This window comes from Plecotus auritus (assembly GCF_963455305.1).
Source record: "Plecotus auritus genome assembly, chromosome: 1".
NCBI lineage: Eukaryota > Metazoa > Chordata > Mammalia > Chiroptera > Vespertilionidae > Plecotus > Plecotus auritus.
In genome coordinates this window covers 165,359,330-165,384,329 of record NC_137770.1, presented here as the reverse complement: position 1 = coordinate 165,384,329, position 25,000 = coordinate 165,359,330, and the positions used below count along the sequence as shown (strand labels likewise).

Here is a 25,000-nt window from a genome sequence, read left to right as displayed (position 1 = left end):
AGATGGATCGGCTGTGGTTGGAGCATTAGCCCTTGGACTAAAGGGTCCAGGGTTTGGTTCCGGTCAAGGGCACATATCTCAGTTAAAGGCTTGATCCCCAACTGATTGGGGTGTGGGGGGGGGGCAACCAATAGATGTGCCTCTCTTATATCGATGTTTATCTCTCAGTCTCTCCCCATCCCTTCCACTCTTGTATAAAAAAAATCAATGGAAAAAATATCTTCAGATGAGAATTTAACAAAAACAACCAAAAAGGGCGAGGGGGGGGGGCTGTGTGAAGAAGGGGCATTCTAGTAATGGTGGAATATGTGACACTTGCTGAGCACTTACAAAGTGCCAAGTGCTGGTCTAAAGTCACATTGTCCAGTATGGCAGCCATTAGCCACTGTAGCTGAGGAACTAGTTATGTGTGGCTTTCGGCTTATAACTTCCTAGGAAAGAAAACTTAAGAACTAGAAATAATGTTCTGAATGTACTTTGAAGCTATATGGCATTTATATTTACGCTACCATAGGCAGGTTAACCTATTACTGTCTTAAAATTTTAACAAACAAGACAACAGTATTAAAATGTAATGTTTAAATTGTTTTTACTTTTCAGTAAAATTAATACTTGTGACAAATCTTCCCTGAAATTATGAATTAACTGCTCAGAGTTAACAAGAAATGGATTCTTCCATTAAATTTATAAAATATTTAGCTTGTAAGAAACAAATTTTTTTTATTATTACATAGCATTCAAGAATAAAGCTGTCTTGAGATTTCAAACTGAGAAATCTATGCAAGAGTTTTAAAAAGTGCACCAATCAAGGTACAGTTTAAGTATTAATATACATATTCCAGACCCCAATTCCATTTAACACGGATATTAACCTTTCTGTTTAATTCCCTCTGCCCACCCCCCCCAATATGGCATGACTTTGTAGAGCAGTGGTTCTCAATGGGAGCACCTTTGCTCTCCAGCACACATTTGGCATCAGTAATTACTGTGACTGTGAGGGGGGAATGGGTACCAATGGCAAATAGTGGGTAGAACCCAAGGATGCTGCTAAATGTCCTTTAATGCACAGGATGAACCCCAACAAAGAATTACCCAGCCCAAATGTTAACAGAACCAGTGGTAAGAACCCCTGGGGCAGAGTATGACCCAATTTCCATTTTACAAATAGACTGTCTGTGCCCTGAAATTCTGAGAACACAGACTGATAGAAATCAGGACATACACCATTTAATTACCTTCAACCTGCTCCCCTAATTTAATATCTTAATACGGAAAGTTAATTTGAGCTGTTCTGAAGAAGCTAAGCAAACAGTTTCTGTTGTACATTTTTCTATAATAAAACTTTAATGATATGTAAAGCACCTGGAAAAGTGCTCTACAAGTTCTCAAAATGTCTCAACACATTGCAAATAAAGAGCTTCACTTCTTTGTTCAAATTTGTCAGGACTGTTTAGACAGGTTAAGTTTAGTTGATTTGCTTTTTAAAAATAATCTTTCACAAATGTCCTTTACAAATATGAGTACATATATGTGGGGTATGTGATACAAGTAAGAATTGTCAGCATCTTTTCCACACAAATTCAGGTTGTAAAGTACCAATGTATCCCATAAGAATTCTAATGGGGAACCTAATTTTTAAAAAGTCATTTTAAGTTTACTAAGCAGAAACGTTTTTAGTACTTTACTAATCATTCATCTCCACATTCACATTCTGTGTATTTTCTCATGGTCAACAAACTGATTCAAATTATTTAAGTTATCCCACCATGTAAAGAGAAAAGCTTCTGCAATACGTTGAAACCATGGAGTTATCTTAATTTCGCCACTGGCTGCCTTTTTCAGCATCTCTTCCACCTCTTCCTTTGACACATAGCAATACGTTTTAATTTCATTGGGGTCTGGATCCAAAGTCACATTCTTTCTCACCAACAAAATGTAATCAATTTCATGTTCTCCCCAGATACTATCAGACTGAGCCTTGTAGTGAATTCTAGTCAGATAATTAATTTCTTCTGGAGGAACCTACAACGAAAATGAAGCAGTAATAGAAATACCAAAAACAAATAATCTAAATTAACTGACCACATTTCAGTGCTATCCTGAACAAAAGAAGTAGAGTTTTAGTTATGACTTTAAAAATTTAATTTTCTATTGATGACTTATGGAAACAGTACTATATAGTTTCAAGTACCTAAATTTTTTCCATAGGCCTAAAAATAATTTGATTTATTGAAAGAATTGTATTTTTTAATTTTTATTTTATTTTTTTTTAAATATATTTTATTGATTTTTTACAGAGAGGAAAGGAGAAGGATAGAGAGCCAGAAACATCGATGAGAGAGAAACATCGATCAGCTGCCTCCTGCACACCCCCCACTGGGAATGTGCCCGCAACCAAGGTACATGCCCTTGACCGGAATCGAACCGGGGACCTTTCAGTCCGCAAGCCGACGCTCTATCCACTGAGCCAAACCAGTCTCGGCTAATTTTTATTTTATTATTATTATTTTTTAAATATACTTTTATTGATTTTAGAGAGGAAGGGAGAGAGAGAAATATCAATGACAGAGAATCATTGATCAGCTGCCTCCTGCACACCACACACCAGGATCGAGCCTGCAATCTGGGCATGTGCCCTGATGGGGAATCGAACTCTGACCATCTGCTTCATAGATCCACGCTCAACCACTGAGCCATGCCAGCTGGGCAGAATTATATATTTTTTTAAAAGCAGTCACTCTGGAGAGAAACCAAGATGGTGGCATATGTAAACACCTAAACTGCTGTCTTGCACAACAATTTCAAAACTACAACTAAAGGACAAAACGGATATCATCCAGAACCACAGGAAGGCTGGCTGAGTAGAAATTCTACAACTAGAAGGGAAGAGAAAAGCACACTGAGACTCAGAGGAGATGCAGGAGGCAGAGGTACTGAGACGCGCGCGGAGAGGACTGGCTACTGAGTGCACGGCTGGCTTTCTCAAGCAGGAGGGAGACAAAGCTCCCGAATGCGCTGAACTCCAGTTCCGGGCAAGATGCTGGGACACCAGACTCATAGTGGGTGAAACTGGACTGTCAGGAAAGAGAAAAGCACACTGAGACTCAAAGGAACTGCGGAAGGCTGAGGTAGCGAGGCGCACGCGTGGAGAGGGCGGGCAACTGAGTACGGGGCTGGCTTTCTCAATCGGGAGGGAGACAAAAGCTCCCGACTGCACTGAACTCCAGTTCCAGGTGAGACTCTGGGGACCCAGACTCATTCGGGGAGAAACTGGACTGTCTGGCAGCGGGTGGACCTCGAGGGCGGCTCTCAGAGGTGCTTGCAGCGATTACTGAGGGACTCTGAAGCACAGGGGCCTATTAGGGCAGGGCTGACAGGAAACCAATGCTGTCTCCTCCACCCTGAGACTGTGCCCCATCTAAGCTGAGCACAGAGGCTTTTGCAAGTCTTCTCCCATAAGGGTGTCTCCAGCACAGAAGTTCTCCCAGCGTAGACACAGCTGATCCTCACAGCCAATTGGCCTGGAGGTCAATTCCTTCCAGTGATACCAACAACAATCAAGGCTTAACTACAACAAGACTGTGCACACAGCCCACAAAGGGGTGCACCAAGAGTGTCTACCGCAGGTAACTGGGGAGGCTGAGCCACTGGGCCCTATAGGACACCTAGCACACAAAACCACTCTATCAACTCAAGGAAGCAGCCAAAATGCAGAGACAAAGAAACAGATCACAAATGAAAGAAATGTAGGAAAGCAAACGACTGGATATAGAGTTCAAAACCACAGTTATAAGGTTTTTCAAGAATTTTCTAGAAAAGGCCGATAAATTTAGCGAGACCCTCGAGGATATGAAAAAGGACCAACTAGAAATTAAGCATACATTGACTGAAATAAAAAATAATATACAGAGATCTAACAGCAGGCTAGAGGATCACAAGAATCTAGTCAAAGATCTGAAATACAAAGAAGCAAAAAACACTCAACTGGAAAAGCTAAAAGAAAAAAGAACCCAAAAATATGAAGATGCTTAGCATAAGGAGCCTCTGGGACAACTTCAAGCGTACCAACATCAGAACTATGGGGGTGCCAGAACAAGAGAGAGAGCAAGATACTGAAAACCTATTTGAAGAAATAATGACACAAAACTTCCCCCACCTGGTGAAAGAAATAGACTTACAAGTCCAGGAAGCACAGAGAACCCCAAACAAAAGGAATCCAAAGAGGACCACACCAAGACACATTATAATTAAAATGCCAAGAGCAAAATACAAAGAGAGAATATTAAAAGCAGCAAGAGAAAAACAGTTACCTACAAGGGAGCACCCATACAACTGTCAGCTGATTTCTCAACAGAAATTACGCAGGCCAGATGGGAGGGACAAGAAATATCCAAAATGATGAATAGCAAGAACCTACAACCAAGATTACTCTACCCAGCAAAGCTATCATTCAGAACTGAAGGGCAGATAAAGAGCTTCACAGATAAGAAAAAGCTAAAGGAGTTCATCACTGCCAAACCAGTATTATATGAAATACTGAAAGGTATTCTTTAAGAAGAGGAAGAAGAAGAAAAAGGTAAAGATAAAAATTATGAACAACAAATACATATCTATCAACAAGTGAATCTAAAAATCAAGTGAATAAAAAATCTGATGAACAGAATAAACTGGTGAATATAATAGAATCAGGGGCATAGAAAGGGAGTGGACTGACAATTTTCAGGGGGGAAGGGGTGTGGGGGGTGTGGGAAGAGACTGGACAAAAATCGTACACCTATGGATGAGGACAGTGGGGGGGCGGGTAAGGGCAGAGGGTGGGATGGGAACCGGGTCGAGTGGAGCTATGGGGGAAGAAAAGGAACAATTGTAATAATCTGAACAATAAAGATTTATTAAATTTTTAAAAAAGTAAACAAAAATAAATAAAAAGCAAAAAAAAATAAAATAAAAGCAGTCACTCTGGGGAGGTGGGGAATGGTGGGGGGGAGGAGATGGGGGATAAGGACACCTGTAATACCTTAATCAATAAAGAAAGAAAAAAAAACAGTCACTCAAACTGGAATTGTATCAGTCTCCCTTCACATCTTAATATTACTTTTTGGGAGAAAAAAATACTTGCTATTTAACTAGATGAGAGATACTTTGTTTATTCAGATTTTTTGTCTTACTTAAAGGGGACAATTCAGGAGGAGGGGGTGATTTTAATTCACCCAGAGTTGTGGTTCATAATCTTAAGGATTTCCATAAGAAAATAATTCATCTTTGTCCTAATCGGTTTGGCTCAGTGGATAGAGCATCGGCCTATGGACTGAAAGGTCCCAGGTTCGATTCTGGTCAAGGACATGTACCTTGGCTGCGGGCACATCCCCAGTAGGAGGTGTGCCGGAGGCAGCTGATCGATGTTTTTCTCTCATTGATGTTTCTAACTCTCTATCCCTCTCCCTTCCTCTCTGTAAAAAAATCAATAAAATATATTAAAAAAAAAAGAAAAGAAAATAATTCATCTTTGATATGACCATTTATAAAAATAGTCAACTTTATACTGGTTAACAGATCAGTCTGTTTTGATACTGAGGTAAATTCTGACAATATTAAGAAATGAAAAAAAAAAAAAATGAAAATTTCAATATTTTTATTCAAGATTTTTTGGGGGGCCAATAACTATAAAGAGGTTACAAAGCAGAAACCTACACTTGGGTCTAAAATTTTAATGAAAAATGTTTTAATGTACGTTTAGATTTCACCTTGTAGGGGTTGGTTATGCAATCAATTTAGTTACCTGTTCCATGGGAATTCCCAATTCAGCCTTTAACCGCCTCTGTGCTGCTCGTCTTACTCCAATTGCCTCATTTTCTTCAAGCTCTCCTGGGTTACTTAAGGGATGACTACAACAAGTATTGGTAAAGCAACCTGGAACATGTTAATATAGATGTAGATTAACTTTTGCTCAAAGTAGGTCTAAAAGTTCAAAACAACCCAAAGTTTTAAAACTAATGGAAAAATTAATCAAATGATTCTTGAAGATTGATTTCTAAATCAGTTATAATGGACTATCAGTCATCATTTTGTGAAACAGACATGTATAGATAAGTTCTTTATTAATGCCTTTTTAACAAAAAAGATCAAGATGTAAGATACAGATTTAAACACGCACACACACACATACACACACACCTAGCAGTTTTTATCCTTTACTGCTATTTTATTAGGCTGCACTCATTGTATAAGCTTCTTTAATGTAGAATATGAAATTATGTCATTCACAGGATTTCCCTTTTTGACAATGGCTAACCAGAAAGTTCCAAATGACAAAGTCAAATTAAATATAGTTCCCAACAAAATACTGTACATTGATTGGGCACACTAACCTGGAAAGGTAATTTTAGCATCTGATCTCTGCTGTAGCAGGAGCTTATTTTCAGTGTTGAATAAGAAGACACTAAAAGCTCGATGCAGTAATCCTGAAAGCAAAAACAATACTGTTAATATAGTTTTAAAATACCAGTTATGTGCCTGATTCTCTACTTGGAATTCAGGATATTAGTAACTTGCTGGCAGTTCTGCTTTTTTCCATTGTCTTCTATTTTGTGAGTCTCCAGATGGCTACAATGGAGAAGAACTCTGGCATACCAGCAAGAAGTTGGCCTCCAAGTGAAAGAAATGGAGATCTGTCGGCCAGTCTGCTGCCGGCCAACCTCCCGTCCAGGGATATAAGGCTTAGTGAGCGTTCTCCTGAGAAAGCTGGGAAGGTATGTACTTTCATTTACGATACTTGTCTCTTTCTCCATTCACTAGAAAAAAAGCATTATAGGCTCGACAAATGCTATTTTGCTAGGATTACTGTATTTCTTCTTTTTTACAAACCAAATTAATCCTGAAGAAGCTGAGTAAAAGACATGAAGTTGCCTGGCCAGTGTGGCTCAGTGGTTGAGCATCAACCTATGAACCAAGAGGTCAAGGTTTGATTCCTGGCCAGGGCATATGCCCAGGGTTCTGGGCTCAATCCCCAGTAGGGGGCGTGCAGGAGGCAATTGGTCAATGATATTTCTATCTCTCTCCCCCTCCTTTCCTTTTGAAATAAAAAAAATTATATATATATATCCTACCTAATAAAGAGAGAATATGCCGTCACAAAGATGGAGGCACCTCAGCCCCGCCAGAGACCCCCAGTCCTTTCAGCCCAGCCAGGGGGGCGGTAGGTGCACAGTGCAGCTAGACCCGCCCTCAGCTCCCCAGCTGCCCAGGGCTGGCCCAAGGCGCAGGCAAACCTCGGATGGTGGCTGCCCAGTCGACACCGGAGGCGCAGGCAAGCCTTGGATGTTGGCCACCCAGCCAACGCCTGAGGCGCAGGTAACCAGGGCCGGCTGAGGCTTGTGCTGCCAGCAGTGGCAGCAGCAGAGTTGTGATGGGGGCGTTGACTTCAGTCCCTGAGCGCTCCCGGACTGTGAGAGGGGGCAGGCCAGGCTGAGGGACCCCCCTTCCAGTGCGCTCCCGGACTGTGAGAGGGGGCAGGCCAGGCTGAGGGACCCCCCTTCCAGTGCATGAATTTTCATGCACCGGGCCTCTAGAGTGTGAGTGTGTGTGTGTGCGCATATATATATATACACACACACATATATATATGTGTATATATATATATATATGTGTGTGTGTGTGTGTGTATGCGTGTGTATATATATATACATATACATATACATATACATATACATATACATATACATATACATATATATAAAACCTAAGCAACCATTACAACCAAACAACTGGAACTACCGGTCGACCAGTCACTATGATGCACACTGACCACCAGGGCTCAACACAAGAGCTGCCCCCTGGTGGCAAGTGTACTCCCACAGTCAACCTCCCCCAGTCCTCTCCCCCCGCCCCCCCCCCCCCCCCCCGCCCGGCAAACCTCCTGCGGTCCCTCCCACCGTCCGGCAGGCCCCAACCAGCAGTTGACAGGCTGGGATTGGGTGCGACGCCCCCGATAGGCCCTGATTGCCAGCCAGGCCTAGGGACCCCACCCGTGCACAAATTTCATGCACTGGGCCTCTAGTCTACATATATAAAAGCCTAAGTCACCATTATGTACAACCAGTCGACTGGTCACTATGATGTGAACTGACCACCGGGGAGCAGACGTTCAATGCAGGAGCTGCCCCCTGGTGGTCAGTGTGCTCCCACAGCCAACCTCCCACAGTCCCTCCCCCAGCTGGCCAACCCCCACTGACCCCAATTGGGACTGGGTGAGACGGGCCCTCATCGGCCCTGATTGCCAGCCAGGCCCATGGACCCCACCTGTGCACGAATTCTTGCACTGGGCCTCTAATGTATGTATAAAAGACATGAAGTGGAAATCGCTGTTAAGCAGGGAAAGCAGCAAGACAGGTTGTATAATTACACCACTCACCTAACTGGAAGCAGAGATAAAATATGATGACTAAAGGTCACACCTTTACCAACATACTTTTCTCAGCTGCCCTGAAATGCCTAGGCATATCACTTTCTCACACAGTATTTCAAAACAGTACCTTTCTCAATGTTTTCATTCAGGTGACAATTCTTTTTGGTCTCAGCCCCAATTTTATTGTCGTTTTCATCAATAAGAATACACATCTCTGCCAGGAGCTGAACCTGTTGCTCATCAAGATGGTCGGTGTTGATTTCAGGCATGGTGACAGAATGTCCGACCTGTCCTAGAATCCTAAGCGGGAGGAGAAAGGCCACTGCATCACAGGTCTCAAATTGTCATATGAACACAGTGACAAGTCAATTCTGAATCCGGAGCCCAGTAAGCAAATACTGTAAGCCATTTCAGAGGGTAAGAACTGTGGCTGCTGCTCCTGGCGTGCCCACCGCTCTTACTCCCAGCATTCAGCCTCATCTTGGCCATCAGCTGGAAAGGTATGTGTAGTTTTAATGTCTGTCTGCCACTGATGTCTGTCACAGCCATCCATCCTCTGCACTCCAGACTGTGTCCTGTGGTGGCCTCTGCCTCTGCTCACTTCCCTTCCTTAGGAGCCTGTCCGTCTATGATCTAGTCCCAACATCACTTTTCACCCTGCTGTTCACCCTTTCTGTGTTGTCCATGATAACCCATATTATGCATTACATATACAAATGTGGCTCATATGGTAACCATATTCCCTCCTATGCCACATACTAATCTGTTAAAATCCCCTTTTCAAGGTCCACTCTACGTGCCCAACACTCACGAACCTTTTAACCAACATCCCAGGAAGACTTAACCAATTTTCTCCTCCGGGGATCCTAGTAGGATTGTGACTGCTGCGTCCACTCTCCACAGGCAGCAGAGTGAGCAGCGCCCCTGCGGGTGCGGCCAGTGCACCGTCTGCCGTGAGTCACCCCGCCCTGGCAGCGCGTGGACTGCTCCAGGGAAACTTCACAGAGGGACAGTGGAACCGGAATTTCACGCCCTTTTCACACATGCAAAATATCTCCACCCCCTGCCCCCCGCAAACAACTAACACGGAAAAAGCATTCTTAGCTCACAGGCAGCGGGGCCGGCTTGGTCCTCAGGCTGAAGGTGGTCCTTCCCTACCAAAGCTTACTGAGGACCCCCGTCTCTCTCCCTCAGGGACCTCCACACCCGTCTCCGTCAGGACCACCGGGAGCCCTCAGTGTCTCCCCTCAGGAACGCCCCATCTCTCCCATAGGGAACCCCCACCCCTCGTCTTTCCCCCTCGGGGACCTGCCCCCCGTCGACCCCTGTGAACTCTCCATCTCTCCCTTCGGGAGCCAGTCCTCCTTCTCTGCCCTCGCGATACCTGGGAGCCACTGGTCACTAGCCCTCAGGGACCCTGACCCCACATCGCTCCCCCTGGGGACCCCCAGGAGCCCCTTTTCTCCCCTCGGGAGCGCACTGAACCTGATGTGCCAAAAGTCCGTGGGCTGCCACTCCGCCGCGCGCGCCTCCCTCCGGCCCAGGCCCCGCAGCTCCCGCTCCACCGCGCACACCTCCCCGCGGTCCAGGCCCCTGACGCCGTGAGCCCAATCTCCAGCGACTGCGCCAGAGCGCAGCACGTCTGCAGGCCAATCGCGCGCGGCCAAAGCCTGACGTCACGTCGCGCGATGGCGCCACGCCCACCTCGCGCATGGTCTCTCGCGGGACCGGGGGTCGCAGATCTGCTTTTAGTCCATGACCTAGGAGCCACCAGACGTAGGGCTGCTTCCAAGTCGCCCCGGAGGACAGCCCCGGGGGAACTGTGCCTGGAGTCGCGCCTGCGCACTGGGGGTCAGCGCACTGCACTGAATAAATTGCGGAGTCGCCGAAACCGGTTTGGCTCAGTGGATAGAGCGTCGGCCTGCGGACTGAAGGGTCCCGGGTTCGATTCCGGTCAAGGGCATGTACCTTGGTTGCGGGCACATCCCCAGTGGGAGGTGTGCAGGAGGCAGCTGATCGATGTTTCTCTCTCATCGATGTTTCTAGCTCTCTATCCTTCTCCCTTCCTCTCTGTAAAATATCAAGAAAATATATTTTAAAAAAAAAACACAAAAAAAACTTCCTCACTAAAAAAATAAAAATAAAAAATAAAATTAAAAAAAATAAATAAATTGCGGAGCCGCTCACCCACTTCGGCTCCGACGGGGTCCTTGGCGTGAAGATGAAGGTAGAAGTCACTGTTGATGTACTATCTTGGGGGCCACACACCCCGGGTTACATTGTTTGGAATCATTAAAGAGTGTACCTCCAATGGGAAATTTCTGTGAGTTCTGAAGCGGTAACGTTCCCAGGGACAGTTGCTGAGCGAGGTAGAGGCAGTTTAAGGAGCCTTCTGCGCAGGTGGCAGACATTTATTTTATCCATCTATTCACTGAAGGTTACATGTTAGTAATGCAGACTACATGTGAAATTATCTTTCAATGTTTAGATATTGTTAACGTAAAAGACATTCCAACCTATAAAGGATTTTTGTGTGTTTATTTGAGCCATACAATTGCCGGGAAGCAGAATCTCAATGTATTGGGATAATGCTCTGGAAAGTGGAAGTTTTTCACCTTGTTTCATACATTACAACCAAAAGTGGAGACTTACATGAAATCCATTGGTGACAGATTAGGGAGACTTTTAGCCTGATAATGGAGGCGGGGAAACCTCTGTGATTGGATAAAAAGTAAAATGACAGACACATACTTCTTAGGTGGGTACAGGATAGTTAATAGTCAACAATAAATATAACAATAACAATGAAGGAATTTATGGCAACCATCCTGGCGCCCAGGACATTCAGTTGTGCCCCTAAGGGTCTGGAAAAAGGGAAGTTACAAGTTACCCAGACATTTCAATATGTTATCATACATGCAAAAAGACAGTAGGCTCAGTTAAGGTAAAGAATGACCTTAGTCAGGGAAGAGACAGGCCTAGGATGTGACTATCCACCATAACTACTTTTAAAATTTTAGAGGGAAGGTAGGGGAGGTGGGGGCAAGAGGGAGAGATCAACCGAAGGACTTGTATGCTTGCATAAAAGCATAACCAATGGACACAGACACCAGGGGGTGAGGGCATGAGGCGGGGGGTGGGGGGTGGGGGTGGGTAAAGAGGGGATAAGGACACATATGTAATAACTTAATCAATAAAGAAAAAAATATGCCACTAAAAAGACTGGTGACAAATACAAAATAAAGGTCTTCAAATGTTAAAAAAAAAATCCATGAAGAAACTCCAAAACAATCTTAAAGAATGAAAACATAACCTTCAGAAATGTCTTCACTGCATATTTGCTTCTATACTTACTGTTCATGAACTGTTGCTATGAACAAGGATGGAATTCATGTAATATAACTGCTCAATGTGACAATAGGCTGTACTATTGTTTGCTAGGTGATAATTCAACTTACTAGTAATTCTTTTACCGCTTGTCTGTATTTGCACTGTTTGTGAAATCATCATTCACTTAGATATTAGACCTTTATTTGGCTGGAACCCTTCATTTGTATGTTAACGTTTGTTGCTAGGATTATTTTATCATTGACCTGTAACAAAGTAGTACATGTCTAAAAAAAAAAAAATGAAGATACAGATAAGACAAAAAAATAAATAAATAAAATAAAGTTTTAATTTCAGACTATCCTTTGTGATTACTTTAGGTCTTTGAGTTTGCAAGACTGCCATGTAGGCCTTCCCTGAACTTGTCAGGTGCATGTGGCCCCTTTTTCGTTCACAATATAAAGTAATTGAAATTATGTTTAGCCTAATATTGGAGAAAATAAAATGGAGTAAGCATTGCTAAGAGAGTCACTAAAAATGTAGTTGGGATGCTTTTAGGGAAGTGGGGCCTATGCCCTCAGTTCCCATAGCTGCTATTTTTTTTTAAAATATATTTTTATTGATTTATTACAGAGAGGAAGGGAGAGGGATAGAGAGTTAGAAACATCGATCAGCTGCCTCGTGCACACGCCCTACTGGGGATGTGCCTGCAACCAAGGTACATGCCCTTGACTGGAATCGAACCTGGGACCCTTCAGTCCGCAGGCCGACACTCTATCCACTGAGCCAAACCGGTTAAGGCCCCATAGCTGCTATTAACTTGCTAAACATCTCAAGGCTGAGCCATAAACATAACATCCTTGAATAACCGTTGTATAGACACAGGAACTTAAAAAACAAAATTCAGCCCTAATCGGTTTGGCTCAGTGGATAGAGCGTCGGCCTGCGGACTGAAGGGTCCCAGGTTCAATTCCGGTCAAGGGCATGTACCTTGGTTGCAGGCACATCCCCAGTAGGGAGTGTGCAGGAGGCAGCTGATCAATGTTTCTCTCATCATTGATGTTTCTAACTCTCTATCCCTCTCTCTTCCACTCTGTAAAAAACGCAATAAAAATTTAAAAAAATATATTTCGAAACAAAAACAAAATTCAGCCCCAGCTGGTTTGGCTCAGTGGCTAGCACGTTAGCCTGCGGATTGAAGGGTCCCAGGTTCAATTACAGTCAAGAGCACATGCCTGGATTGTGGGCTCAATCTCCAGTAGGGGGTGTGCAGGAGGCAGCCTGTCAATGATTCTCATCATTGATGTTTCTATCTCTCTCTCCCTCTCCCTTTCTCTCTGAAATCAATAAAAATTATATTTTTAAAAAACAAAAACAGCCCTAACCAGTTTGGCTCAGTGGATAGAGCATCGGCCTGCGAACTCAAGGGTCCCTGGTTCGATTCCAGTCAAGAGCATGTGCCTTGGTTTCGGGCATGTCCCCAGTGCGGGGTATGTAGGAGGCAGCTGATTGATGTTTCTCATCAATGTTTCTAACTCTCTCCCCTCTCCCTTCCTCTGTAAAAAATCAATGGAATATATTAAAAAAAAAAACACAAAACAAAATTCAGCCCGGCCAGTGTGGCTCAGAGGTTGAGCAAAAAAAACAAAACAAAATTCAGCCCGGCCAGTGTGGCTCAGTGGTTGAGCATCAACCCATGAACCAGGAGGTCAGAGCTCAATTCCCAGTCAGGGCATATGCTGTGGATACTGCCTCTATCCCCAGTAGGGGGTGTGCAAGAGGCAGCTGATCATGATTCTCTCTCATCATTGATGTTTCTATCTGTTTCTCCCTTTCCCTCTCTCTCTTTGAAATCAATAACATATTAAAACAATTCAATGTAGTAAATATGAAGATCTGATACTGTTGTAATTAACCTAGCTATTAATACTAGGAAAGGAACAAAGGGAAGATAGACGCATACCCAGTAAAGTTGGGGTGACCTTGGAAAAGTACTTGGCTGTCAGTTACATCTGGGAACAGGTCATTGGCCAGAATGGGCATGGCCACTGCAAGGGCAAGAACTTTGGGATATTTAATCCTGGGACTCTTGTTGCAGGGGGTGGCACACTCTCTTGGTTTGCCTGCATTTGGCACATGGCTCACCACCATGTGGACCCCACACACAATGGACTAATGGACTGCAACTAGCTTGATGCTGAACTGGACCCAGCTGCAATATGGAATGGAAACTCTGGACACTGGCTTTGTTTCTAGCTCTACTGAAACCCCAGCTACACTTCTTCTGTGACTGGACTAAGGGAAATGGGTCTTTGGAAACCCAGGGATGTAATTCCATGCAAATATAAATCACTCATCCTCTCATGCAAATCTCAGAAAATTTGTTTTCTCCGTATATCATAAAGACTCCACCCCAGCACTCATCAGGAAAAAGGATACCAATTTTCCTGATAACAGATCTACTTGGTTTTATTAAAACAGTTTATGAGTCTGGCAGCATCCCATCTAGCAACTAGAAAGGAGGTCCCAAGAGTTGTACAAAGTGGAAGGATTTTACTAGTATAGGAAGAAGGGTGGGGCAAGGGAGCTAGTAGGGAAAGAAAATAAAGGATTGCTTAGGGGAGCTGCTGATGTAGACAGTTCACTGTCTGCAGTGAGAGTCACCCTCCCTGGCAGCGCAAATGCAGTTGTGGGTGGTGTGTGAACTGTTCCAAGGAAACTTCACCAAGGGACAGTGAAATGAATTTTACTCCATTTTCACAAATACAAAATATCTCTCCCTCCAACTAAATTGCAAACCATTCTTAGCTCACAGGACATAACAGTGGGGCTGGATTTGGTCCACAGGTCCAAATAAACTTTTAAATTGTTTTATAACCTCAGATGTATATTGGTGAATAGTATTATTATGACATTAATTTTGACCTCATGGAGTCCGTGGCAGTATCTTGGAAATGCCAGTGGTCCCTGGAATACTCTTGAGAACTGCTGGTGTAGTGGGAAGTCTACTGAATATAGAAGACCTTACTTAGTTTTTATCAGGGCTTTGCTACCTGTTGTTGAATAATATTGTGCTAAAATTCCTCATCACCTTCATCTGTAATAGGAGAAAACAAAACAAAACAAAACAAAATTCAGCCCGGCCAGTGTGGCTCAGTGGTTGAGCATCAACCCATGAACCAGGAGGTCAGAGCTCAATTCCCAGTCAGGGCACATGCTGTGGATACTGCCTCTATCCCCAGTAGGGGGTGTGCAGGAGGCAGCTGATCATGATTCTCTCTCATCATTGATGTTTCTATCTGTTTCTCCCCAGAAATAGGAGAAAGCTTAGATGGTCTTGAAGTTCCCTTCTAGTTTAAATCTGCCTGCATTAGTTACTGTGCTAGGAGCATTTTACATATTTTTTTTCACTTTATCCTTACATGTAAATGGTATCCCTATTGATATGAAAGAACTGAAGTTCAGAGAGGACTCATATTTCTTTTATGTTCCCCTTTACAACATAAGTAGGCTCATGAGACCAAAGTTCTAGACTTAACTAACATGGCACAGCATTCACATTTCAATACTTTACTTTGAAACTTCCAAGTTATGGAAATTATTGACATCAGATTGGGGACAGTGATATTCCCATTAAGAAATCTTTGTATATCATCTTGATACATATGGAGAAATTCAGAATTCAGAATGCCCAGCAATGGGAGTTCGTTGTGTATGCATAAGCCTATTTACAAGATTCAGATTCATATACTAGTAGTTGTTTGGTTTTAAGTTTTAAGTTTACTCCAGAGCTGTTTGAGTATTTGGTTTTCATATTGTTAATATTAACAAAAAGAGAAGAGATAGGAGTTAGTTCTAGTTCAGCCTCTTATTCTGTGACCTTGGGCTAGTTACTACATATATTGGAGCACCTCTTCTTAAAAAAAATATATTTTATTGATTTTTTACAGAGAGGAAGTGAGAGGGATAGAGAGTTAGAAACATTGATGAGAGAGAAACATCGATCAGCTGCCTCCTGCACACCCCCTACTGGGGATGTGCCGGCAACCAAGGTACATGCCCTTGACCGGAATCGAACCTGGGACCCTTCAGTCCGCAGGCCGACGCTCTATCCACTGAGCCAAACCGGTTAGGGCTGGAGCACCTCTTCTAAAATATGCCTAACATTAACTGGACACTATTATTGTTATGAATGTAAATAGTTGTTAGGTTACAAGTCATACAGTATTGGTAAAGAAATAAAAGGATATCAACTGTGTGGCTTAGAGAACAGTACATAGCTCTTTACAGTATTTTAGTTTTCATTCATTTGTACTTGTGATCAATAGAGATATAGTTTTCTAATGTCATCTGGAACAGGTTTGCAGTACATGTTTCGTTGTTCTTTAAAGTAGAGTTTTCCAACATCCCCCCAAATAATTACCTTACTTTGTAAGAATCTAGGTGTCATAATGAGAACAACACAGATTTGTTTCTTTATTCAAAAACATCAAAACTGCTGTTCTGGAACTGAAACATATTCCTAAAGACAGCTTGAAGACTAAACATACACTCACTGTGAGATTAGTTGTTCCTTTTCATTTGGCACGTGGACAGCACACAAGGTAACAAGTATGTACTGCGTGAAACTTAATACAGATTGAAATTTTTTTTGAGGCAAGAACGTCATGAATGAGGCACAGGTGACATGGGTTAGCAACTCAGTTCTGGTGAAGTTTCATTGTATGGACTAGACTCTTTGGTCCACAAAATTATGAATTAACTTTCCTAGTGAGAGCACTTTTGAATAGGGTAAACAGTAGTTGTTCAGGTGTTATATTCACATGCCATGATTGTGTTCTTAATTCTCCTCTTGCATAGACCTCAATAAATTTTGTACATAAAAATAACTAGAAAACTGGACCTATGCCATTCAGGAGTCTCTATACTCTTGAGAAGTACAAATATTTACCCTTTAGCAAATATTTTTGGGTGCATACTGTGCCAGGCACTTTTCTAGGTCTTGGAAATAAAGCAGTGAACAAATTAGAAAAAGTTGTTTTTATAGAGTTTACAATACATGCTAGTGGGGGAAACAGTAACACATACTCAAATAATGTCATAAGAGGTTATAAGTACTATGAAGAAAAATACAGTTAGGGGATAATGAGGGACTATGCCTTTTAAAGATAAGTGATAAGGAGAACATTTCTGAAGTGATATTTGAGCAGAGATCTGAATGAAGTGCTATACATGGAGTTCAAGAAAAAAATGTTTATTATATATATCTCATATAATGCACATACAGGGTATCCCAAAAAATGTATACACACTTTAACAGCTGGTAGCTTAATTTTGAAAATGAAATGTATTTTAATAAACACTGCCTTTATAATTATTCAAAGTGTGTGTGTACACATTCTTTTGGACACCCTACATACAAAATGACTTGAGACTGATCATGAAGCAACATATTAACCAGTTCAACCCTACAGTATACCTAGGTATTGGAGGTACAGATCAAATAATCAGTGATGAAGCCCATGATTGAATACTCAGCAAACCTCATCTACCTATCAACCATGCTCATAATTGAATCTTACTAAATTCAGCTTTATTTCCTTCTTGGTGGGAATAAATCATATGCCTTTGCATTGATGGGCATGTGACAAAATAGGAACTTATTTTATGGGAAGGGTACTCCTTACAGTTTCTGCAAGAGCAAATAGATATCAGTATGACAATCACAACTTTAAAAAAAAATTATATAGTTATTTCAGGATACAGTGTGTTAAGGGTTGAATTGTGCCCCCCTCCCAATTTATATGTTGAAATTCTAACCCCCAGAACCTCAGAATGTAACCTTATTTGGAAATAGGGTTGTTGTACTAGTAGATTAGTTAGAATGAAGTCACAGTGGAGTAGGATGGGCCCCTAATCCAGTATGATCTTCCAATATGATCTTATAAAAAGAACTAGAGGCCTAATGGACGAAATTTGTGCATGGGTGTGTGTGTGTGTGTGTGTGGGGGGGGGTATCCCTCAGCTCGGCCTGCGCCCTCTTGCAATCTGGGACCCCTCATTAGGCCTGGCTGGCAATCAGGGCCTATCGGGACTTTCCTTCCCCTGGTTGCCGGCAGCTGGCCCCAACCCTACTGCTAACACTGCTTGTCATCTGTGCCATGCGGGTCCCCCCTGTCACTGCTAGCTTCCCTCTGTAGGTGACAGGCGTGGGCTGCAATCACTTGGCTGGACTGGGCCTCCCTCTGTGGGGTGATAGATTGCCCTGCAGAGGGAGGCCCCACCCACCACAGTGCCACCCGTTGGTTACCCAGGGCCTCCCTCTTTGAGGCTATCAATCCTGGGGCTCCGCCATCGATTGCTGTGCAAAGGGAGGCCATGCCCACCTGGCTGGGGCTCTGCGATCGATCACTGGGCAGAGGGTGGCCTGGGCCTTCCTCTGTGGGGTGATGGTGGAGCCCCCTGACTCCCGACCAATCACATCGCACCTGCCTTGGCTGGGCTGGCACCAGTGGGTGTCAAAGCGTGGTCATCAAGAAGGTCGTCTGGTCCTGACTGGTTTGGCTCAGTGGATAGAGCGTCGGCCTGCGGACTGAAGGGTCCCGGGTTCGATTCCGGTCAAGGGCATGTACCTCGGTTGCAGGCACATCCCCAGTAGGGGGTGTGCAGGAGGCAGCTGATCGATGTTTCTCTCTCATCGATGTTTCTAGCTCTATTCCCTCTCCCTTCCTCTCTGTAAAAAATCAATAAAATATTAAAAAAAAAAGAAAAAAAAAAGAAGGTCGTCTGGATGGTTGTTCTGCTGTTCAGTTGTTCAGTTGATTTGCATATTACGCTTTTATTATTATAGATGCCAAGAGAAGGGACCTGCACACAGAGAGATGCCACCTGAAGACTGGAGTTATTGCTGCCACAAGCCAAGTAATGCCAAGATCTCTAAATAGCAGCTAAGAGAGGCATGGAATAGTCTCCCTCATAGGAACCAACTCTGATGACACCTTGATCCTGGACTTCTAATATATATGCTTTTATTGCTTTTAGAGAGAAAGGGAAGGGGAGATAGAAACATTGATGAAAGAGATCGGATACCTCCTAATGAGGATCAAACCCACAACTAGACATGTGCCCTGACTGGGAATCAAACCCATGACCTCTCAGTGCATGGGATGAAGCTCAATTGAATGACACAGGCCAGGGGTCTAATATATTTCTATTGCTTAAGCCACCTAGTTTGTGGTATTTTATTTCTGCAGCTCTCAAAGGAATACATGGTGGAAAGAGCATGAACCTGGATTTTGATCTAATCTTTTGCTCCATTGCATAGTACCTTTTTGAATTTTAATTAGAATCATTTCTACTTCATAGTTTTGAGGATTAAACAAGTTACCAAATATGAGTGCCTGACACACAGTAGACCCTCAAAGTGATTACTTTCCCTTCTTAGTTTTGTGATAACTCATTATTTATAGTGACTTTTGTGGAACCTTAATTATATCAAAGAAAAGTTACTTCAATTAATAATATCCTGTTTCATCCAAACTCTGGTTGCTGTGTTGCAAAATAAACCCACATATTAGCATGTGAATTAGCTGAAGATACTGTGGTTTATAAAGCTTTTCATCAGTGACCATGCCCAGCAAAAGTCCTTGTGCACATTGGTGACAAATAAAACTGTTACTTGAATGTTTTCTACAACCTCCAAGAGTGTGAAGGCCTTGGTTCATCTCACATAATTGTTTCCAGCGCTAAGCTTTTATTATACTATTGCAGACATCACTTAAGGGTTTTATTCTACATACTTTAAAAAAAATGTATTTTATTGATTTTTTTTACAGAGGAAGGGGGAAGGGTAGAGATAGAAACTTCTATCAGCTGCCTCCTGCACACCCCCTGCTGGGGATGTGCCCGCAACCAAGGTACATGCCCTTGATCGGAATCGAACCTGGGACACTTCTGTCCGCAGGCCAACGCTCTATCTGACCCACAACGGTTAGGGCCCTTTTGGTTATTTGGATCACCAAATATGTTAAATTTGTTTCTTGTCTAACAATCATATTACTGCTTCTTGAATTCGAGGGCTGAGCTTTAGTTTTTAAAGGAAGGAGCAAGAAAGGTGACCCAGATAGGAGAGCAATGCTTTCATGCTTTTGATTTACTGCGGTGAGCTTTTCACGCCCAGTGGGAGCTGAACTCATCTGCTATGCAGATTTCCCAGCCTGGCTCAAAGCCAGAAAGCCTTTCGCAGTGAGCAGCTGATTTCGTTTCTCTAGCGAGCCAATGGTGAACGGATATTTCAGAAAGGACGCTGGCTGAGTCATCTTCTGCAGATAAGCTGAAATATTAATAGTATCTCTGCCGGGCTCCGAGCAGCAACCAGCCTCAGTCACAACGTCCGCCCGCAGCCGGGCCGCAAGAGCGGCCCTGGCCCCGAGTCCACGGGTCTGCGGGACAATGCACAGGAGCATGCGATGTCGGGGCGCCGAGGAACCCGGTCGCGGTGAGTATCTGCGGCCCCACACCACAGGGCCTCCCCAGACCAGCGATGACGTGGGAGCGAGGACCGGGTGAATATCGCTGACAAGGAACGCCATCACGCCTCCGCCACCTCGCAAACGACCCCCGACTCCTCCAGCTATCGACCCCGTGGGCGCGGGCTGTGGAATGGGATTTCCGGCGAGGCAGAGGCGGGAGTTCCGATGAGAGGCGGAGTCCGAGCGCGATTTCCGGCGGTGCGAGCGCTGGGGGAGGTCAGGCGAGACTTCCGGCGGCACGGGCGCGGAGAGGCCAGGCGGAATTTATAGGGGATGGGCGGGACTTCCTGTGGCCCATAAGTGGGCGTGGTCTCCGGGATTTCCGGCGTTATGGGCAGGATTGCGGGCGTGCTTTGCGCGGGGCGAGGCCGGGACTTCCGACGGCGCCGGAAGTGCGGATCATCAGGTTGCCGGGTGGTGGAGGACGCGTCTGGGCTGAGTCCGTATCCTGTGTCTCCGCGTCGGTCCCTGGCGCCGTGTGGCTGGGAAGCGACGGTGGCAGCGCACGGCCCGGCAGGCACTGGGCGGCGGGCTCGGCGGCGGCGTGATTGGTGAGTGCCGGGCCGCCATTTTTCTTCCGGGACGGGCTGCCTCGGTGAAGCAGTCTGCGGCTTCGCCTTGGGGTAGAGGCATGCTTGTGGGGCCCGGTCACTCCGCGCCTTCCGAAGCCCTCCCTCGGACTTCACTGCCCCCATCCGTTCCCGCGCGTCCCCCACTTCGTGCTTCAGCTCTGCCGCTGGTGAGGGTCGGGAAGGATGCGTTGAGCCCCGCAGCGGTGCCTGGCGTCGCCGTGGGCGTCGGTTACGGTTGCCTTTCCCTGGAAGACCGCACTTCACTGCACGCGTGGCACGGGCAGGTGCGTTGAGGCCTGGAGTGCCGGTTCCCCCGTGGCGCTCTGCCCTGGGAAGCTCTGCCGACGTGAGAGAGTGCTGCTGGTTTGGAAGTTTCCGTAATTTGGGTTTAAAGGGGTGTCTTTTAAGTCCAGTGTGCTGGTCTACACGTTTGACCTTAGAGGTGCCCCCTGAATAACCCACTTGGGAATAAGCAAATTCTCCAGGTAGTCGCATACCCCAGGTCATCTCTGGGCACCTTCTGCACGCTCCCTTCGCTGTCTAGGCTAGGGCACCTCCGGGTCCACGGCTGGTGAGCCAATCCCTTGTGAATTGTCTGACAGAGGTGGGGTAACACAGTGACCGTGTCCCCTCATTTCTGTTAGTACTGCCCAGGGAAACAGGAGAGTAGTGGACCTTGGCCACATGTAATAATAGCAATGCGACCATAGGCAAGGAACTTCCTCAGCCTCCATTCCTAGCCTCGTTTTGTTATTGAGAAAGTTATGTTATATGACCCTGCAAAGACCTCGACACAGGACATCTTTGTTAAGTATGCTTCCTTCCTCGTTCTAAACTCGTTATCAGATGTTTAAGTAGAATTTAAACTAACACTGACCCATTGTCTGAGGTGAAGACAATAGATACTTTAGCTCCTGGGCCAATAGCTTATTTTCCATGCGGGGTCTGCTGTGAAAGAAAGGAAGTGGTGCTGGGACCAGTGATGCCTGCTGGGAAAAGGTGGGACGTGAATGAAGAGATGAGTAAAATAAAAAGTTTCAGGGGAAAAAATGTGACAGATTAACAACAGAAAAAAAGAAGAAATTTAAAAGAGGTTAAAATTAGAGTAACCTACAGACTTAGTTTTGGAAGGATGGTAACTATAGCTGAAGAAATTCGAGGAAGAGGCAGAACCTGAATTTTCTGGGTAATTTAGTGTTAATAGTCAATGTAAAGCATAGGCACATGAACTCACATCTGAGATATGACTGCACAGACTTTAGTAAGTTATAGAAAAATAAAATCACTTAGTATGGAAAAGCTCCATTTGATGCCAGATTTCAGAGAACCAAACTTCTTCCAGATTTATAATTTACAATAGTTTGAATGTATGGTTGGAAATTGATCAGTGGGGAAAGATTACCCGTATTTGGACTGTTTAGTGAAGTGACAAACAAAAGTAGGCAAAGTGCACAACACCATGTGGTTCATGGAGATGAGTGATGGGTTAAAAGTTCTCAGTGAAAGACAAGGTGAGGTTTTTAAAAATTAATTGTGAAGAAGACTGCTAATTTCCTACTGAAGGTACAGTGGCTGAGGAGTGCTGTTAAGAGAAAATGCACTGTGAGGTGAAAGGAAGGTTGTTACTGCAGACTTTGCACATTGTATAACCAAGTGATAGACTCTTGTTAGTGCATTAACTTCACAGTTTATACTTAACAGAATGCTTCAGCTAGTGTTCTTGAGAGAGGAAGGAGAAACCCTTTACTATTTTATTTGTTTGATTTAAATGTCTAAAGATAGAGTCTCCTTTTTTTCTCTGAGGTGTCACCAGGATAGCTTTCACAGGGTTTAGATTTTTTCATTTCTTTACAAGGCACCTTATAAACTGCAAGAAAAATGGTAAGTTGCTGTTAATGATTTTGGAAACTGATTTGTTTCATGAAGTTATTAATATGTGTAACACTGGTAAAGAGAATTATATTCACCTTCCTGTATTTTCATGAAGAATATAATTTCTTGAGAAAATTCCATTAAGTTAGTTTGGTTTCTTGGCCAATTCTTGTATATGGCACAGATAAGTAGTTTCTAAATGTTTCCATTAAAAAACACTTAAGCTATAGTTCCATGGGGGATCATGTGAATTGTTTCATAATATAGATTTACTAGTGATCCGGTGCACAGATTAGTGCACATTGAAAGGAAATTAATTAGAAGCTGGCTGGTGGGGCAGGACTGGGTGAGATGGGCCAGGCCGGACACGCGCTGGAGCCAACCTTCCGTGGTCCCTCCCCAGTGTCTTCAGAGTGAGCAGGGTCCCTCTGGCAGGTGGGGTCCCTCAGCCTGGCCTGCGGGGATCGGGGCTCTCCGACGTCCCATGAGGGGTCCCAGAGTGTGAGAGGGCATCTGCAAAGTTGCTGTCATACTGGGTGTGGAACACAAATGCAAGTGTGCAGTAAACCAGGTTCTGCCTGACAGTGCCCCAGCAACAACATAACCCACGGCCGAAGGTGGAATTGCGTAGCCCCGTGAGGAATTGGGCTCCCTCCTCTCTGGTTTTGGGGTACATCACCCAAGAACTGCCGCTGCCAAGTCACTGTAGCTCAGCAGTTCTTGCATTGAGTGTCTGCCCCCCGGTGGTTTGTGCGTATCATAGCGACTGGTCGGATGGTCGGACACTTAGCATATTAGCTTTTTATATATAGAGAGATTATATTCAAATTTGTTGAATTTAATATCAATAGAACCTTTGTTTTCTAAATAAAATCTCACCAATTAAAATTTCTGCCATTGTGAGTTTTTTTTTCTTTTTTTAAAGTATGTTTTTATTAGTTTCAGAGAGGAAGGGAGAGGGAGAGAAAGATAGAAACATCAATGATGAGAGAGAATCATCAATTGGGTGCCTCCTGCACACCCCTTACTGGGATTGAGCCTGTAACTGGGGCATGTGCCATAACCATGAATAGAACTATGACCTGGTTCATAGGTCGATGCTCAACCACTGAGTGACACCAGCCAGGCATGAGTTTTTCTTTATTACTTTATTTCAACCATCTCTAATTTTTATAGCTCAAAATTTTCAGATCTAAATTTCATCAAAAGATTTGTCCTGTCATATTTCAGTCAAAAATAATGTTTTCATATGTCATTTAAGGGACCATCAGTTTTATTTTGTGATGCTTATTTCACCAGTAATATAAATTATAAACTTTCCTTCTTGCAAAGAAAGGAATATGGCAAAGCATTGGATCTACTAGTACAGTGGTCAGCAAACCGCGGCTCGCGAGCCACATGCAGCTCACGAGCCGCAGTTTGCCGCTCTGTTGAGTTTGCCGACCACTGTACTAGTAGAATCATGATGGGGTCAAAATGCCCAGTCCTTTGCCAGATTTTATAAATACAGTCTAGTTATACCTTCTGCCTCCTTGTATTTTAGATATTCAACGGCATTGCAAATATAATACGTTCAATAATTAGTTCTTGATTACTTCTCCAAATCTGCTGTCTCATGTCAGTGTTTTAGCCTCCATTTCATCTACCTCTTTCCTCAGAAACTAGGGCTCTCCTTGATAACCTCTTTTCTTCCCCGCTTGCTCCCCCACTCCCCAAATCCGTTTATCTACCCTCTAATCTTAACTGTCATTATTTATCGCCCAATCCAGTGGTTGGCAAACTGCAGCTGGCGAGCCACATGCGGCTCTTTGGCCCCCTGAGTGTGGCTCTTCCACAAAATACCACGGCCTGGGTGAGTCTATTTTGAAGAAGTGGTTTTAGAAGAAGTTTAAGTTTAAAAAATTTGGCTCTCAAAAGAAATTTTAATCGTTGTACTGTTGATATTTGGCTCTGTTGACTAATGAGTTTGCCGACCACTGGCCTAGACTGCTTCAGTAACTTTCTGACTAGCTTCCCCATTCCTAGTCACCTGTTATTTTCGTGTATTTTTCATACAGCAGCTAGACTGATTTTTAATGCAAATCTAGTGTCACTTATTGGCTTAAAACCTTTAAGTGCCATCCTTTTTTTTTTTTTTTTAAAGTAAACATTTACATTTTATTTTATTTTATTTTTCAAATTTTTATTAAGGTATTATATGTGTACATATCTTACCATTGCCCCCCACCCCCACCCCACTCCCATACATGCCCTCAACCCCCAATGTTTTGCATCCGTTGGTTACTCTTATATGC

The 25,000-nt window shown here is 43.9% G+C and overlaps 2 protein-coding genes across 5 annotated transcripts in view; one reads left to right on the top strand and one right to left on the bottom strand.

The window, feature by feature from the left end:
• Nucleotides 1–572: 572 nt before the first annotated feature.
• IDI1 (isopentenyl-diphosphate delta isomerase 1) lies at nt 573–10,251 on the bottom strand. Of its 3 annotated transcripts, none has more exons than XM_080658061.1 (5): nt 10,109–10,251; nt 8,532–8,704; nt 6,369–6,461; nt 5,780–5,910; nt 573–2,022 (listed from the first exon to the last, which is right to left on the bottom strand). In XM_080658061.1, the coding sequence occupies exons 2-5, from the start codon at nt 8,671–8,673 to the stop codon at nt 1,705–1,707; spliced, it is 684 nt and encodes a 227-aa protein (XP_080514187.1). In that variant the 5' UTR covers nt 8,674–8,704; nt 10,109–10,251; the 3' UTR covers nt 573–1,704. The 3 variants fall into 3 exon arrangements, with proteins under 3 accessions (XP_080514187.1, XP_080514186.1, XP_080514185.1); XM_080658060.1 differs by lacking the exon at nt 10,109–10,251 and adding an exon at nt 9,890–10,078; XM_080658059.1 differs by lacking the exon at nt 10,109–10,251 and adding an exon at nt 9,220–9,953.
• A 9,657-nt stretch (nt 10,252–19,908) lies between these two features.
• Nucleotides 19,909–25,000, top strand: part of WDR37 (WD repeat domain 37) — an 89,635-nt gene continuing 84,543 nt past the window's right edge. Inside the window, exon 1 of one of the 2 annotated variants that reach the window (XM_080665552.1) lies at nt 19,909–20,228. The gene's annotated coding sequence lies outside the window, so the exon portion shown is untranslated. Of the gene's footprint in view, nt 20,229–20,511; nt 20,814–25,000 lie in introns of those variants that run through there. The other variant, XM_080665553.1, reaches the window with a different exon arrangement.

What these genes read in the sequence shown, in the direction of transcription:
- IDI1 (XM_080658059.1), bottom strand. An exon ending in GAATGAAAACATTGAGAAAG is followed by an intron (nt 6,462 to 8,531) that starts GTACTGTTTTGA and finishes TTTTGCTTTCAG; the next exon opens with GATTACTGCATCGAGCTTTT. An exon ending in TGGGAATTCCCATGGAACAG is followed by an intron (nt 2,023 to 5,779) that starts GTAACTAAATTG and finishes TTTTCGTTGTAG; the next exon opens with GTTCCTCCAGAAGAAATTAA.